At 39.1% G+C, this 16,743-nt stretch overlaps 1 protein-coding gene across 1 annotated transcript in view; it reads right to left on the bottom strand.

The window, feature by feature from the left end:
- Nucleotides 1–14,903, bottom strand: part of CBLB (Cbl proto-oncogene B) — a gene marked incomplete at both ends in the record, with an annotated part of 121,953 nt that extends 107,050 nt beyond the window's left edge. The window contains 3 exons of the mRNA XM_079549727.1: nucleotides 4,977–5,227; nucleotides 13,879–14,037; nucleotides 14,760–14,903. Of these exons, the coding sequence (XP_079405853.1) occupies nucleotides 4,977–5,227; nucleotides 13,879–14,037; nucleotides 14,760–14,903 (554 nt within the window). The remainder of the gene's footprint in view (nucleotides 1–4,976; nucleotides 5,228–13,878; nucleotides 14,038–14,759) is intronic.
- Nucleotides 14,904–16,743: the final 1,840 nt, after the last annotated feature.

Below are 16,743 nucleotides of genomic sequence, written 5' to 3'. Positions count from 1 at the left end.
GTTTAATTTAGACTAAAACAAAGAGTAGCAAAGAGCGTACGTTTTACTTTATTTGCATTAAACTCAGTTACTCATATGGTTCATGTATGCCAAAGGATTTATTAAATTTCTTTTGGTTTACATCTGGTTTTACATCACATGAAATGGAGAAAGAAGAAGGTAAAAATTCTCAGCATAATATAAAAGCTTTCAAAAAACAACGCAGTTCCTTTTCTCCTAATCCAATCACTTATGCACTCTTTCTTTTTTTTTTCCCCTCTCAGAAGCCTCTTCATTTTAATACACCAAGTTCCACTGCTAATTATCCTGTTATAGGTTACACATAGAAAGAGTTGTCTTTTTCCCCCAAGGATAAGGCTGCTGATTCTTCTCCATAAACTGTACTGACGGAATCATCTAAAAAAAAAAAAAAAAATAGATACCTACAGACAGTAGAGGAAAGGACTCTAATTTTTTTTTTTTTAGTTCAACTTCAGCAAGATTAAAATAAATGTATTGATTGCGTTCTTACCTAACTAGTGTTGATATAGTATAGAAATTTAGAGATCATGTTAGACAACAGACCTGTAGTACTTAAAGACAGTCTTCAGATCACAATTTACTGAAACAAAATTACAAAACAAAATGAGTAGCAAATGGACAAATCAGATGATCCTCAAAAGTGCTAATAGCTTTCACCAAAACATTACAATTTAAATTTCAAACCTTGGTGAAGGCTACCATTCAACAACTATCAAGTTACTTAGCTGAGGTTGACCAATGGTCAACTGGCTCTTTAAAAAAGCCACTACAATTATTTAAAAAGTACAAGGGACAGATTCAAAAAATAATAAAACCATCAACAAAACAATCTTAACCTGTCCAAGAAAGTTATCTTAAACTACAAGTGCACTCTTCCTTATTCTTTTCTCAGTCTCCTCTGTCTGGAGATGCAATCAAGTTACAAAGCTAGCCAAATTACAAGCCTTGTAAATTCTTATCAAATCTGTGCTTCATAGTAAGCAGTAGAAAGGTCTTTACTGAGAGTACTCTGTACTTTTATATGTCAGTTCAGGGACTTTGTTCAAGAACCTTAACTGCGCTCAAGTGTCAATATGAACTGAAGGAAAAAAAAAAAAAAAAATTGAGTATCTTGTAAACACACTAATTCACGGCTTCATATAGCAAGGGAATGCATGAACGATGAAAAAGAAGAATCTGAACTATTACATGACCTGGAGGTACAAATAACTAACAAAACACTGAAAACAATCTAGAAGCAGGCAGTCTCTTTCAAGATACCAAGCAGCCAAACAAGCAAGTGAATTTAGGGAAGAGGAATGCTGTAGTGATCTTGAGGGTCTTTCTTGATTATCTTCCTACTTGCTTGATTATCCTCCTACTTTACCCTCAAACCAACTTCATTGCTTCTATAACCTTTTCAGCTTTAGCTGTGCTGCCTGCAACTTAATATTCATATTTTTGTCCAATTCTACCTCTGTAATGCAACTTAAAGCCAAGCAGCCAACTAACTCAGGTTGAATCAAGTAGTATTTAGAAAATTTATAAAATACATACACACATCAGTTTCACATTTTCACTCATCCCAGAAGTGCTGAAGTAGACAATGAACAAGTAGACAAAGAACAATCTCAAGAGGAACCCTTCCAAGGACACAGTCCATAGGTAACCACAGGGAAGCTCAAGGTTTTGTTAGTTTCAAAGACTCAAATTTCAACATCTTGAACGAATCCATCTCCCAGTTGCCACTTTATTTCTCCTCTATTCTTACCACTGTAACTTATGTGCCTGCTTTCAACACCTGGCAAAAATTTATATTTAAGAACTGCCAACCTATAGCATCTACCTTTGCTGTGTTTCAGAAATGTGTCCAGAAGACAAATGGAAGTTTAGACTTCACAGAAATAATTCCTTCCCAAAGAACAACAAAAGGAAAAAAGATCAAAAGACCCTCAAAAGAAATAGAAAAGTCTTAAGTAGATTCAACAATCTTAATGCAATGTTGATAATTTTTAAAAAATAAAATCAATGACAAGTCTTTAAACTACTTCATACTTGGAAAAACTTCTATGTAGACTGGTAAAGCGTGCCTGATAAAGCTAACAGAACTTATTTAATATTAACTTTTACCTCATTAAGCAAGAGGATATAATTTTAAGCTAGACACCAAATCCAGAAAGTGGGTAAAACTCATGTATGTGAAAGATAACTTTTAAGCCATACATACTCTGCTTTCTAGGATTTGTCTTAAACACAAAGGAGGGCACCAACCATTCAAATGCCTCTCACATACACTGGCACAGAATGTAGAAAGGCAGCAGTGCTACAACCTAGGTTCTTGGCTTTAGTCATTTATAGGTATTCTGGCTATCACTCCACCCTATTTCATCCACAGCATCTCTGAGAAATAAAATTAATGAAGTTGCTCATAATAAACTTGTGTGTTAACAGAGTTAAGACAAAAATCACATGTATAGTGGCTCTCTCTGGTTCCTAAGTGTACCATCATTATAAACAGTTAAAAGATTATTCAACAACACTGGTAGATTAATGAGCACACCATTTAAATATATATAGAGAGAACATTCCCAAATGGAGCCAGTTGCTCCCCAAACCCTCCACCCCCCAGCAATGATCTTTTTATCCACCTATCACACAGAAACAAACAGAAAAGAAAACAGGAAAGCAAGATTGAAAACCAGAAAAACTGGCCAGGTGTCATCATATCAAAGGCTTTTTTTTTTTTTTTAAATACAATCTGACTGCCTTTTTAAAAAACATCTTGAGAAATATTAAAGTGATCACTTGTATGCTTTTTTTTAAAATAAAGTTAACAATTAAACTACTTAACGCAAACATTTTGAAGTGAAGAAGCTAAATAGACAGCTTCTTTTACTAACTTATCAAGAGTTTAAATGATCAAGTGTGTCAAAGCACAGATGAGGAAGCAGGGTCACAGGGCTTGAGCAAATAAGGATACCTTAATTCAACTTAATACTGGGACATGCACACAGACAAAACATTGCCAGGAGATGAAGAAGTGACACTTCAGTCACAGAGATATATATTTAACTTACAAGGGCAAAAGGCATAAACTGCTGGAACAATGCTTCTGTTATGTTTTGTTTAAACATTCTAGCCTTAGTTTCTACTGCACATCAGAATCTGCCTTATGGAGGAAGCACATCTAGCTGTTTTAGCACAAAAAACATTTCTATTACATTTCCTTCCTCAAGCTTCAAACTCTGTATCAGTCTGGCAACATAACTATCACCTTCCCTAACACAAATTTAAAGAGCAATGTCAATCATTGCACTTCATTTCTATGTTTTGTTTTAAAATCCTTCCTATCCAATCACCTTATAAAAATGAACCCAATAAATGACAGTAAATACTAACTGCACCTTCAAGAACTGTCTGCTTTACATAAGATGTCCTTGAATCACCACTGTCACTCTTATGCAGAAAGGGAAGTGGGACACTGAAAAGAAGGCAATTCAGCAATTCTAGCAACTAGATAGAGTTCCTGGAATATTGTTTTAGATGACTGCTCAGTACTTACGGCAGGCTGTTTTTGAAAAAGTCACACTGAAACTGGCTTTAATTTATTGCTAACTGGAAGAAAATCCACAAATAAATCTGCATTTCGTGCACTGCAGGGAAGTTGAAATAAAACCTGTTTACATAATGCAGTCATTTATGTCAAATTTCCCTTGTCATAAAAGTTCTTATTTTTTTTGCAACACAATGACATTTGTCTGTACAACAAACACAGGTTATTAAGGGAAGACACCATATGCTCAGTGCTAAACGATTCTTCCAGAACTTCTAGTAAGGTTGCATCTAAATGAATGCTTTTATTGTACTTAGCAATCAAGTCAAGATCTACACTCATCACTCAAGTAGTCTGAACTGCATTTTTGTCCCTGTTAGGTAAATTGCATTAAGCATCTTCATAATTGAAGGGTCTTTAAATACTTCCCAAAAATAAAAATCTTTGCATGGTAAGCAAGCTTCAGGTCAGTTATCAAGCACCGTAGGACTGCCACTATATTGAATAGCTACAATCATTACTGAATACGTGGAAAGAACACACGCATCACTCAAACATAACAGCAGTGACATTTATAGTAACGTGCACATTTCACTGCTTCTACCACCATTTTCACCAGCAGTAAAACTATACCACAAACCTATCTGTATGCTCAGGTGCAGACAGAACAGCAGGGATACAATTTGTCCATTCACTGTCTATAGGTCTAAATATATATCACAAATGACAGATGCCAATTGTCACATCACAGCTGTTATCCCTTCTCAAAACAAAACTGCAGATTTTTCCACAGAAATCCTTGAAATATCATTTTGAAAATTATGTGTACTAACATCAAATATTAATAGCCTTCTTACCCACCACTGCAACAGTACACAAAGTAGACACTCATCCTGGTTATTAAAATGGAAACATTGCAAATCAGGAATCCATTAGATTTCTGAACAGACTTCTCAGCTCTGACTAACATTAGCATCACCTTATACTAATATTGTGTAGTATCTCAAAAACATGAATAATATTTTATTCCAATTCATCACTTGTGAAAGCTGTATGTCAACATCCATTATGGCTCCCATAGTTTTAAGGAGTGAGCTACAGAGGTCAAGCTCAGACCAGACACCAGTCGCTCTCTGCCACAAAGATAACTACATAGTGTAAGGCCTCGTGAACAAGTAATTACAATGAAATTAATGTTTTATGAAGGAAATGTTCTTGGTTTTAAAGGTCTCAAAGTGACAGATAAGAGTACACAGCAGAACAAATGCAGCAAATTGTTGTTTGACATGCAGGGTCAATGAATCCAAACAATAAATAGTTCTGTTCTTTAAATAATTAAAAATGTCAAGACACAATATCTGCAGACAAACAATGTTAAATATGCAGACAGAAAATCTACTTCATATTTAAATGTTTCTCTTACCTGTCCTGTGACTGCTCCTCATACATTCTTTCCTTGCCTTCTTTGAAGAGTCTGATAGCCCGTTTTGATTTTTTCATGAGACTATCAATGTAGATTTTAAAATACTCATTCTCACTGAGTTGTGCAAGTTTTTGGTTGTCATCGTATTTGCTCAGTATGAGTCGCAAATGTTGATAGGTGTCTGGTAAAATGTCAAGAATGTAGGGTGGGCTGTTTTTGAGTTGAAGCTTCGGGTTTTGGCACAGTCTTACCTACAAGCAGAAATAAGTAAATTTTAAAAGACAAATATGTTGGGGGCAAAAAAAGACCTGACATCTTAAAAAATGCACAAGCACGTTCATCCAGCTTTCAGAAATGAAGAATTAAGCCCTACCTCATTTATATTCCATGAAATCTCAACATAGCCCCTGCTGTCAAAAGAAATCAAGTTTGACATAATGCTGTCACATTTATGACAAACATAGTTTGCTTACATAGCTTTTAAAGGAAGAAAAACTTTGCCTGCCCACTATATGCCACTGTAGGAAGTATACTAGCAAAACAGTATTGCATATCATGCCAAGAGTAATTCCCTAGTAATAGAAAAATAACCTGTTCTCAGACCTGGAATCATTACCTTCCTAAATGGTACAAAAAATAACTGAATTATGTATTCAAAGAAAAAAAATAAATCAATTCAGCTGAATTCAATACCTTTACTTGAATTCAGTCTTCACTGGAAATGTTTCTGGAAGAAAGCATTTTTGTTTTTGTTTCCAGAACACATCCATAGAGTAATTATGTCTTTGCTACCCAATATTATCTGGTAGTTTGTTCTGTAGAAAGTGAAGAAGCAAAACTAACAGGCTTTGAACACCATTGTATTGATACAGTTGATTAACCCAAGCTCAGCTAAAACACTGCAGAGGGATATGTTCTACATGTATGTACATGTGTGTGTACATATCTATAAGAAAAATAAGCCCATGGCATATAAAAATGTTATGGGTATCATTTGGGTATTGTCACAGTGTATATTAGTGACTTTGACAATTCTTTTGAGATAACTAACAGGGTTACTGAGATAATTAACAAGGTTGTAAAAACTTCTTAATACTGCTGGAAAACAACTCCTATTCCTAGTAATGTATCAACTTCAAAAAAGTGCACAGTTTTGAGCATTTCAGTGAGAGAGGGAGGCAGGGAGAAATACTGTTTCATATAGATCCCTTTGTGAACTCAAATCTATATTGCTAGCTCCTTGCCCCATTTCTCAACCTACATCATTAAGAACTTTCATGGATTACAAACAGTCAAGTAAAAACATAATTATTTCTTTCTCAGAATGAAACATATACCAAAACATATCACACAGTGAGATTTAGGTAACCGTGATTAGAGAAGTGGAGATGGAAGAATGAACAGAAGCACAAGTGGAAAAAAAAGCATGTCTAGCACAGTGCAAACTCATTAGTACTACAGAAACACAAATATCATTCAAAGAAAGTATTTAAAACATAACATTCACAACCGTTCCCTCACACTACTGATCCACTGTTATTTCAGTGATTTATACTGCTCTTCCAGATACTAGACCAAGTAATGGCTCAAAAATCCATTTGATGCACTGTAAAAGAGATAGTCCTTCCCACAGAGAAATTTAGTCTCGGTGGGAAACAAAAAGACAGCAGATGGATACAGGCAAACACAAGGACACGAACACAGCACAGTTCAACACGGTAGTGAGTGTGCTAAGTATTTCTAGGTACAAACAATAAGGAAGGTCTTCAAGGCAAGCTATAGAATAATTTCAGTGGATCATAAAGGAATTCCTCCTAAGATAAGGAGAAAGCTGGAAGGAAATAAGAAGAAGCAAAGATGTTTGGTAATCTCATTAGTGAGTGATGAATTCTAGAGCTGCAAACCACAACTGCAAGAGACTTGGAAAAGATGTTTCTATTTAGTGTGATAAAAAAAAAAAAAGTGTTATCAGAACAAAACATCACAGTCAAAACCATGGGTTAGCAGATGCCCACAGTGACGTTCTCAAAGAACACAGGTCAGATGTCGTGGTATTCTTTAAAGGTCAGACAAGGAAACTTGAACATACTGATGGACAACATAGAAACCCCTGGATAAGTTTTAAAAGAATAAACAGATACAGAAGATCACGCTTTCTGAAGGATTCAGAAACATCTTTAAAAATAACAGTTCAAGTAAGTGAGTTGCCTGAGTGATGAAGAAAGGAACTAACGAGAGACCTAAAATGGAGATTACAAATTTTATTTTTGTTATGCTAAAATTAAGCTGACAGACAGAATTCTTTAAGAAGATTTCAGAAATATGAGCAAAGAATTTCACATGTGCAGACAGACTGGGAAGTCATATATGTAGAACACATTAATTTCTTTTTGTAGTAGAGTTAAGAAAGAACTGCAATCCTAAAGATAAGAGTAAAATTTTCCCAGAGAAACCCTTATGAAAACTACAGACCTTTTCCATGTGAACTTCTGTTTTCTGCAACTTATGATTTAATAAAAACACGAATCAATAAAGATAGACATTCTCTCAAAGCAAACTATAGATGCCACCAATCAATATCACTGATTAGATGTCACAGCCTTCTGGACCAAGGAACACAGTAACAAAAAATAACAGCTCAAAGGAGGAAAATATTTACTCAGGAAAATAATCAGCAATGAGAAGAGACTACAAGCAGGGAAGGCTGCAATCATTTTAATTGCTTATTTATCCTCACTTTTCTTAAATCTCATGATCAAAGAATTAAATCTCTTTCTGAAGTCTGTATTTTCAATCAGATGTGTTAACAAGCAGAATGTGAATGGCTTTGTATATACTAAACTACAATTAAAATAATTGCTTATCCTGGATTAAAAAAAAAATTGCTTCTGCTGAATGTTGCATTTTAAACAGCGAGTCCATTCAAACATAAAAAGAACATCCAGTTTAAGTGAAGAATTATTTTCTCTTTCAGATATTCTAGAAAGTATTTTTCAGTCTGGTGATATTAGTAACATACACACATCAGAACAAGATCCTGTGGTCATGGTTTACCCAACTATGTCTTCTCTTCAACTTATAAAAATAAACACAGAACATTAGCAGAACTCTTATCTCCAAAACAACTCTTTAAGAAAGAAAATCATACAAAAAAAATTTGTATTGGACAGCTTAACTAGCTTTATACATTCCCAGTGGACAGAAAAAAAGAAAGCTAATTTTTAGTTAGAGTTAGGGGTCCAGTGAAGTAGCACAAGGCTTTCTTTACTTTTATAGAGTGCACAAGGTTTCAGCCCAAAGGAAGTCAGTTTGTAAAGAAATGGCTGGTAAACCATATGGTTTCCAGAGTCAGGATGTCCTGACACGTACTACAGCAGTTCACAATTAAAAGCAAGCAATAAGAAATGACAGCTGCTGACGCAAAAGATTTACCAATCCACAGAAGTGGTGTACATACCTTTCTTCAAAAGAAAACAGAACTCAAAGCAAAACAAAGTAACAAAAATAAAAGTCTCCATACTACATTTTACAGAATGGTCCTCACCAACACTTCAGCAGCGGACATGAATCATATCACTACATGATTTGTGTATTATGACTGAAAGCAAGCATGTATATATTTAGCAAGCAGTCTCAGAAAAAAAGAAATCAGGTAGTGATTACTAAGAAATGTTTCTCCCACTGAAGTAAACTAAGAAAGGCTAAGCTCCTTCCAACTATCTCATTGTAAATTCAAGTATTTACTCTAGACCTACAGGAACAATAGAGAGAGCAATTCTATCTGTGAATAACTAGAAGACTGCCCTAATCTAACAGAAACAGACTTTGAAATGGTTAACTCAAAAACCTTCGGACAAGCATACTCTAGTCCCCATAGGGAGAGAAAAAAAAAAAAAAAAAAAAAAAAACACTACAATAACATTTGTCTCCCAAAGACATGCACAAAAAAGCTGGTCTTCAAATTGAACATACTTCACTGCAGATTTAAAGCTTTATTCTGTAACATCTTCAGATATGAGAATAATAGATAGCCCTTCTCTTTGAGACAATGGACTTCTTTCAGAAAGCTGTAACTTCTATTTACTTTTCACTACAAAGTTGAAAGCCCTGCAATAGTATGACAAAATAACTTTTACTCAAGCAAAGTATAGCAGTCCCAGCATAATCTGTTTTAACACCTAATGCTAGTCAAGGACAAAGAAAGGAAAGCAACACAGCTAAAACAGCTAATGTGCAGATCTGCTAAATGCTGCTATCAGCTGTGTTGAATGGACTAAGCAATCAGAGCATCAGTGCTCTTACACTTCCAAAACTACACCTTAAAAACATCTACTGATCTAGTACTTTCTGCCACATGGTACAAAAAAAGTCAAAGTATTAAAAAGCATTTCTAAATAACACAGCATAAGTGAAGCTTTGAAGATACCAAAACAATTCTTCAGAAAAAAACCACAACACACAATGCTATCAAATACAAAGACATAACAAAAGAAGGTGAATCAAGAAAATAAATGAAGTGAAAGGATGACACTCCTTCAACATATACTTCATTCCTGCCAGAAATTACATTAAACGCAATGAATTTTATTTTCCACTGTGGGGTTTGTTCAGTGCTTCAGAGGGATGTGATACCATCCAGACGGACCTAAACAGGTTTGAGCAGTGGGTCCAAGAGAACTTCATGAGGTTCAACAAAGGCAAGTGCAAGGTCTCGCATCTGAGTAAAGGCAATATCCTTTATACATTAGGGGACAAGCTGGAAGATGAAAGGATCAACTTGGGGTTACTGGTGGATGGCAAGCGGGACATGAGCCAGCAGTGTGCCTTCACAGCCCAGAAAGCAAACCGTATCCTGGGCTGCATCAAAAGAAGCGTGGCCAACAGCACAAGGGAGGTGATCCTGCCCCTCTGTTTGGCACTGGCAGGGCCTCACTTGGTGTATTGCATCCACATGCGGAGTCCTCAGTACAGGAGAGACATGAACCTATTGGAGCGTGTCCAGAGGAGGGTCACAAAAATGATAAAACATCTCTTCTATGAGGACAGGCAAAGAGAGCTGGGGCTATTGAGCTAGGAGAAGAGAAGGCCCTGAGATGACTTGATGGTGGCCATCCAGTATCTAAAGGGGAATTATGGGAAAGAAGGGGATGGACTCTTTAGCAAAGCCTGCTCTGATAGGACAAGAAAAAATGTTTCAAGCTTAAAGAGAATAGATTTAGGTTAGATACAAGGAAAAGAGTCTTCTACAATCGGGAGGGGGGTGGGGGGCACTGGAACTGGTTGCCCAGAGATGTGGTGGATGCCCCTTCCCTGGAGAATTTCAAAGCCAGGCTGTACAAGGCTCTAAGTAACCTGATCTAGCTGTAGATGTCCCTGTTCATTGCAGGAGAGTTGGACTAGATGGCCTTTAACTGTTCTTTCCAAATCTAAGGATTCTATGATTGCCCCAAAAGAAGGCTTCTCATCAAAATATATTTGGAAGTGACCAGTGACCAATCTTTTCAGCTGAGCAAGCAGTAAGCAGTTGTTGAACATCTATGGTGTCACAACTGTACAATATGTTTCCATGCTGGTAGAATACAAAGTAACAATGCTTACATTACATACCCAGAGGAACACTTGACTTTGGAGAGTCATATATACTTTGTTCCAATTAGGAAAGGAGAAGCTTCCATTTCTCTATTTAAATTCTTATCCACAAATAATCTATGCAGACATAGAACTTCATACCAACTTCAATCAGGTAATACGCTAGAAAATACCGTGGTTATGACTGCTGATTTCCTTTTCTAGATCCCTTTTGGAACAACGACATTTAATGGATTTGCAAGATTGTGCATTAATGTAACAATCACTCTGTTGCAAATAACACCCAATCAGCACAAGGTTTCAAGCTGTTGAACTGCTCTCCAGCTGCTCATATTCAGTTGACAGTTTGTCTACTGCCAATGTCAGTTCAAAGGAAAAATTACTGCTAAGTTACAGCAGTAATACTTCTTTTACTCACTAGGTCAATAGTACAAGCTTTGGAGATAACACTCCAATTTGCTCTTGGATAATTAGTAAAATAGCAAATCCTTATTTGCAATGTCAAACAACTAGGCGAGTCAAGAGAGAGCACACAAACACTTCCTTTTGTCAACCTTCCCAGTAGAAAGCATCATTTTCTGAGCCAGTGTATTGAAAAAATGATTGAAAGTTCCTGCAGTATTCCTGTTTTCTAAAAAAAATCCTGCTCAGAACATGTCACAATTCCACCAGCTTAAAACCCACCATAGTATAACATGCACAATAGCACTGCCAAGTCTAAACAGCCAGAGCAGTAAATTAAATGAACGGCTCCCATGCTTTATGTAATAGACATTCACTCTCAAAGTTCTTCCCAAGATAACCATCATCTTCCAGTAGTAATGCATTCCTAGTTTCAAGGTCTTAAATTCATTAGGCAGAGCTCTTACATACACCATAAAACCTATCTTATAAAATGCCAACATTGGTGGTCATGCTTAATATCTTACTGTTGAAGACAAGTAATTCATACAGGTGATACCACCTACTAACAGAGGAAAAAGCAGAGAGCATGCAAGGAAAGGTACAGAATGGAAGGAGGAAAGGAAATGTAAAATGGGAAAAATTGAGCTCTGCTTCTAGTTTTTAAGACTACTCTTTTCCATCCTTTGGTCAAATAATAGCTTTGCTTTGCTTTCATCTTCCCTTTCACTCACATCTTTAGAATGGGAGAAAACTTTAGCCACCTAACCACAGCAAAACAATAGTTATCACAGCTATTATAGACAAAGAACAAACAAGAATGATGACTGTTATTACAAGAAGCAAAAACAGACCTCAACGCCACAACCTCACCTTGGGTGGCATCCCACTGACTTTGCATAGCCTACTGCCTTCACTGGGCATTACTTTTATCAGTGAACAACCACAGACATCAGTCATGGGATATGCTGCAAAAATGGGATTTGAAGAAACGCTTGAATGAGCAGGTTTCTATTTCTGACTTTAATCCTTGGTTTTGAATTTAGGCAGATGACAAAATGGTCGTCTTGTGCCTACTGTTGCATGGGGCTGTGACTTAAATTTGTTTGCCAACATATTAAATTTACTCAAATACATCCTTTCACTCTAAGCACCAAACACTAAAAATTCAAGCAGAAAGCTACAGCATTCTCACACTATGACATCATCCTGTCTGGTATACTTTAATATAATTTGGAAACAAAATTTGATTAACTGAGAGCAGCATAAAGAGGATACATTAAAGATCCAAATTGAGGACACTTATCCAGTAAAATGAAAAAAAGAAAGCACAGTACAGTGTCCAGTGAATTTTACAGAACAGGCCTTGCTGGCTGCTCCAATGCTCTGTCAACAACTAACTTTAACATAACAGATGAGTGAAAGTAATCTGCAAGTCCAAGCACTGGGCTTAAGATTCTCCGGTATTTGTGGACACACAAACAACCCAAGGACAACTGTACCATACAGACTTGTAAATTAAGCTGTACATTCGCCACATGGCTTCAGCAATGACACACTGGGTTCCTGGTTTACGAGCAGAAAACTTCCCTCTACCAAAGAAAAGTGCCTGCTTCCAAGGGTTTATATTTGCACTTCTCATTACAAGATGCTCACTGTTTACAGCATCCTAATCAGTAACAGGAAAATGCCAAAGACTTTGTGTTAATTCATACAATACCATTTGTATGAAGGCTGTTTCCTAAGTTTATAATCATTGTCAGAAATTGTGGTAGAAATACTGTTGCTATTCTTGTAGCTTAAAAAAAAAAAAAATCAAATACTTCCAAATCACTACTCATCAAGGCCCATTATGTTAAATTAACTCTCTCTGCTATGGCAGCTTAACTACTGGGGAACTTCAAGAGGTGTTGAACACCTGCATTTCAGAAGAGCCACAAGGAAAGCAAACAGTTACAAGTAATTCCTGGAGTTAAAAGGTAATAACACTTGATTTAAGGACCTAAGGCTAACAGCTTCAAGAGGAAGCTGTCAAGCATCACTCATACACAAAATAGAGTGCCTCCACCTCCTCAACAGCTATCTGTGCTATAAATCAAACTATTCCTATCATTAGTAAGAAACTCTCCTAGCTAATCTACAGCGATGTTTTATCTTGAATAATGCTAAACAGAATTTCTGGGGCTGGTTCAGGGACATAGGAGAAGATCCAGAAAACTAAAGTCTATCCTCCTGTTTCCTTAAAAATAACTTTTGATAGAATGTATTACTAGTGTATTACTAGTTTCAGAATGAAAATTCAAAGTACTTTAAAAATCATAGAAATGCAGAGCATACACTGAGAAGTTAGGTGTGCCATACAAATCTATTTACAGAACTGACAAGAGTGACATCTCCCAGTCCCCACACACATTCCTAAAAGCACAAACGTATCTACATTACCATCATGAGTACGTCTCACAGGACGATGAGCTTAACTAAGTTTCATGCTTCAGAGGTCTTGTTTGCAGACTAACAACGTGATCCAACACAAAACACACAGAATACGTGATTACAAGACCAAGTTAAGCAGTTTCTTGTTAGGACAGCTCAGCTTTTCAAGTTTGAGTCATTTTAAGGGATCTGAAAATAACAATAGCCTGAGGCAAACACACATATTTGTTTTCCCAACACAAACGAAGATTAAATTAAAAAAAACACATAGCCGGAGGCCACAGGAAAGAGGAAGAAAAGAAGAAGAAAAAAAAAAAGAGATGAACCGTGTTTAAATAACCTAAGACTGAAGAAGTCATCCTTACTTTCCATAGCACGCAGAGCACAGCAATTGAAGCTGCAGGAAGACGCTGTTCCCCCACATGCATCTTTTTAAATACCCCCATTCTTCACCCAGCATACACACATACACACTCACCACTTTGTCCATGAGCTTCCAGGTCTTCTCCACAGTCCTTCGGTCGGCAGCTGCCTGCTTGGGGGGGCCCACAGCATCTTGAATGGCATCAATGAAGCCCAGGATCCGTCCTTTGCGTGGGTTCCGGCCGTTCTGGGAGTTGGCCATCTGGGAACTAGGCTGGCCGTGAGGACAGAGAACAGAGACTCACAAGGTGCTCCAGAACATCTTGTCACGCAGCCAGCGAGGTAACACTTCCTTCTTCACAGGCAGGAAAGGGCAAAAGCAGGGCACGTTTAGGAACAACTTTAACTTCCCGTGACAAACAACCTAAACCCACCTGGGCTGTGTTTATACCGGAGGAGGCCATCGCAGATTTATTGTCAACGGCCCCGCCAAGGGCTGGGAGGGAGGGGACGACAAAAACGGGAGACGAACCGCGGCCAAAGGGAAGGAGAGGAGAAAATAAATCAGCGCGGAGCGAGGGAGCAGCCAGAGAGGCCGTGGACAGGCAGACAGACAGACACTTACATACAGAGCGGCACCGAGCGCGGGCTCCTCCGCCTACCCGCACCCCAGGGCGCAGGGCCGCGGCTGGCGGGGCGTCTCGGCTCTCCCGCTTACCACCCCGGTGGGCGGCCGGACCGCATCCCGCGCCCGCCGCTACCGCTGCGCTGCGCCGGCCGTCAACGAGCGTCGGCTATCGCCGCCGATATACGCGCGAGCTCTTCCCGGAGCCGAGCCCTGCGGCGCTGCCGCTGCCCCGCGGACAAGCCCGGAGCGCCGCTGCCCCGCCGCCCTGCCCGCCCCGCAGCCCTACCCGCCGCTGTGTGCGCGCGTGTGCGGCGAGCGAGCGTTCGGCAGCAACGCGCTAGAGAAGAGATAGAGAGAGGCACACGCACAGATCTGTATGCAGCACAGCTCACAGCCCCAGGCAGGCTGTGGTCTCCGCGCGATCCGAGAAAGTGAGGCTGGCGAAGCTCCGGCTGCCCCGTTCCCTCCCCCGCCCCGCGGCGTTCTGGCGGCCGCTCCTCTCCTCGCAACATGCCCGCCCCGAGGCCACGGCTCGGCCCCACGCATGCGCGCCGAGAGGGGAGTGGGCTGCGACTTAGCGAAACCCCGCCCTGGTCCCTCGGGAGGGAACTGCCGCCCTCCGCGCAGCCAATCAGAACACAGAGATGGCTTTGCTTGACGTGGAAGCCAGCAAGTGAACTTGAAGCTGGACAAGGGCGGGGAAGCGGGGGCCGGCGATGTTGAGAGTGATAGGAAAACAGGCCAGTGGGAGGGCTGGAAGGAGGGAGGAGGAGCTTCCGGTCCCGCCCCCTCACGCGTGCCCGCCCGAGGGGGTGGCTTGAAGCCCTCGGAGGCTGAAGTGGTTGTGATGAGGTCTGAGGCGCTTCGGTTTTTGGGGGCTGTGTTGTATGGTACTGGGCTCTGGGCAATGCGTCCTTCTCATGGAGCTGCCGTGCTTCTGTTTCGTCGAAGCACGCAATGTGTGTTGAGAATCAGTTTCCTTTTGGTGTTTTCTGCCTGTACGGCTCTTGTTCACACTTGTGAGAGTTTTGTTGTGGCCACAAAGAGCAGGAACTTCTCTTCCTTCTTCACGTCTGTTTTCTCCTCTTATGAGAAAGAGAGGTTTTTTTTCTTTTTAAGCCAACAGTGAGGTTTCCTGTGTTAAGGATGGGCCAGAGAGCTGCAGATGCTGACAGCAGTTCCTCAGGACAATGAGTGGATATATGTTAAAAACTTCCCCGTGTGTTTACTTTATATGTGGACTTTCTGTGGGGATATGATAAATAAACCCCAACTGATGAATGCCACACTTTTGTTTCAGGGACCAGTTTTTCTCAAATGTTTATGTTACCGGTGAATACTGGAGAGGAGAAAGTGAAGCGTAGGCACATGGGGTGCAAGGCGTTTGACTTCAGAGCCCTTTGAAGACGTTCCAGGGTGTACTTACATTTTGTGAGTGTTAATCTTACAATTAATTATCATACAAAGAAGCCAAAGCACTTTAAAGCTTTGTGGTTATTTTACGAAGATAATTATTTTAGAGACTGCTTTTGATTTTCCGAATGTCAGTAAGTGTGGGATTTCTGTAGTTGTTTCTAAACGTTCTTGATTTTTTCCCCCCCTAATTTTTAGCTTTTAGTAAAACAGCAGTTGAAGAAAAACAATAGAAATGCTACTGTGGAGCATTTCAGTGTTCCTTTTATTTATGATGTCATTTACAGGTATTTTTAATGTAGGTATCTTCCTGTTGATATGAAACGTGTCAAGTTACTACTGTGGGCATAGGTACAACAACTAAAATCTCATCATTAATGTCTCCCTCAAAGATCATTGTTCCTTTTTAGCTTTAAAATACAATTTGGCAGGCACTTGCCTTAAGTGGGTTGGAAGCTTCTCAGTTCATTGTAGGCTTTGGATTATTCTCTTTTCTATGTTGATTTCAGCATTGATTTAATACTCTTCACTGGCAGCTCTCCCTATCTTTTTTTTTTTTTCCATCTGGAGCTCTGCTTGCGTAAGATTAGGTCGGTAGTGACTGCTCTTCCTCCTGCTGTCTTCCTCTTGGTTGTGGGTAAATCAGATGATCTAACGTATTTTCATGACCTTCTAAAATTTTTCCTTATTTTTGTTTGTTGTTCTGCTTTCATTGTTATGTCATTCTCTTCATATTCTGTGCACTGCCAAGAGCTGTGGTCTATGAGCTGGACTTGGTTGCCGTGTAGGGCTGAGTCATGTTGTCTTGCAGTTCATCCGAGTGCCGAGCCAGCAGGAATAAGCAGCTTGGTTTCCTGCATCCCTGTGTGTATGTGTGTTGTGCTATTAAGCAAAAAGCCAGCTGTATTAGAAAAAGGAGTGGTTTTCAGAGAACCTCTT

This window comes from Tetrao urogallus (assembly GCF_951394365.1).
Source record: "Tetrao urogallus genome assembly, chromosome: 1".
NCBI lineage: Eukaryota > Metazoa > Chordata > Aves > Galliformes > Phasianidae > Tetrao > Tetrao urogallus.
This window is presented reverse-complemented; position numbering and strand designations above follow the sequence as displayed.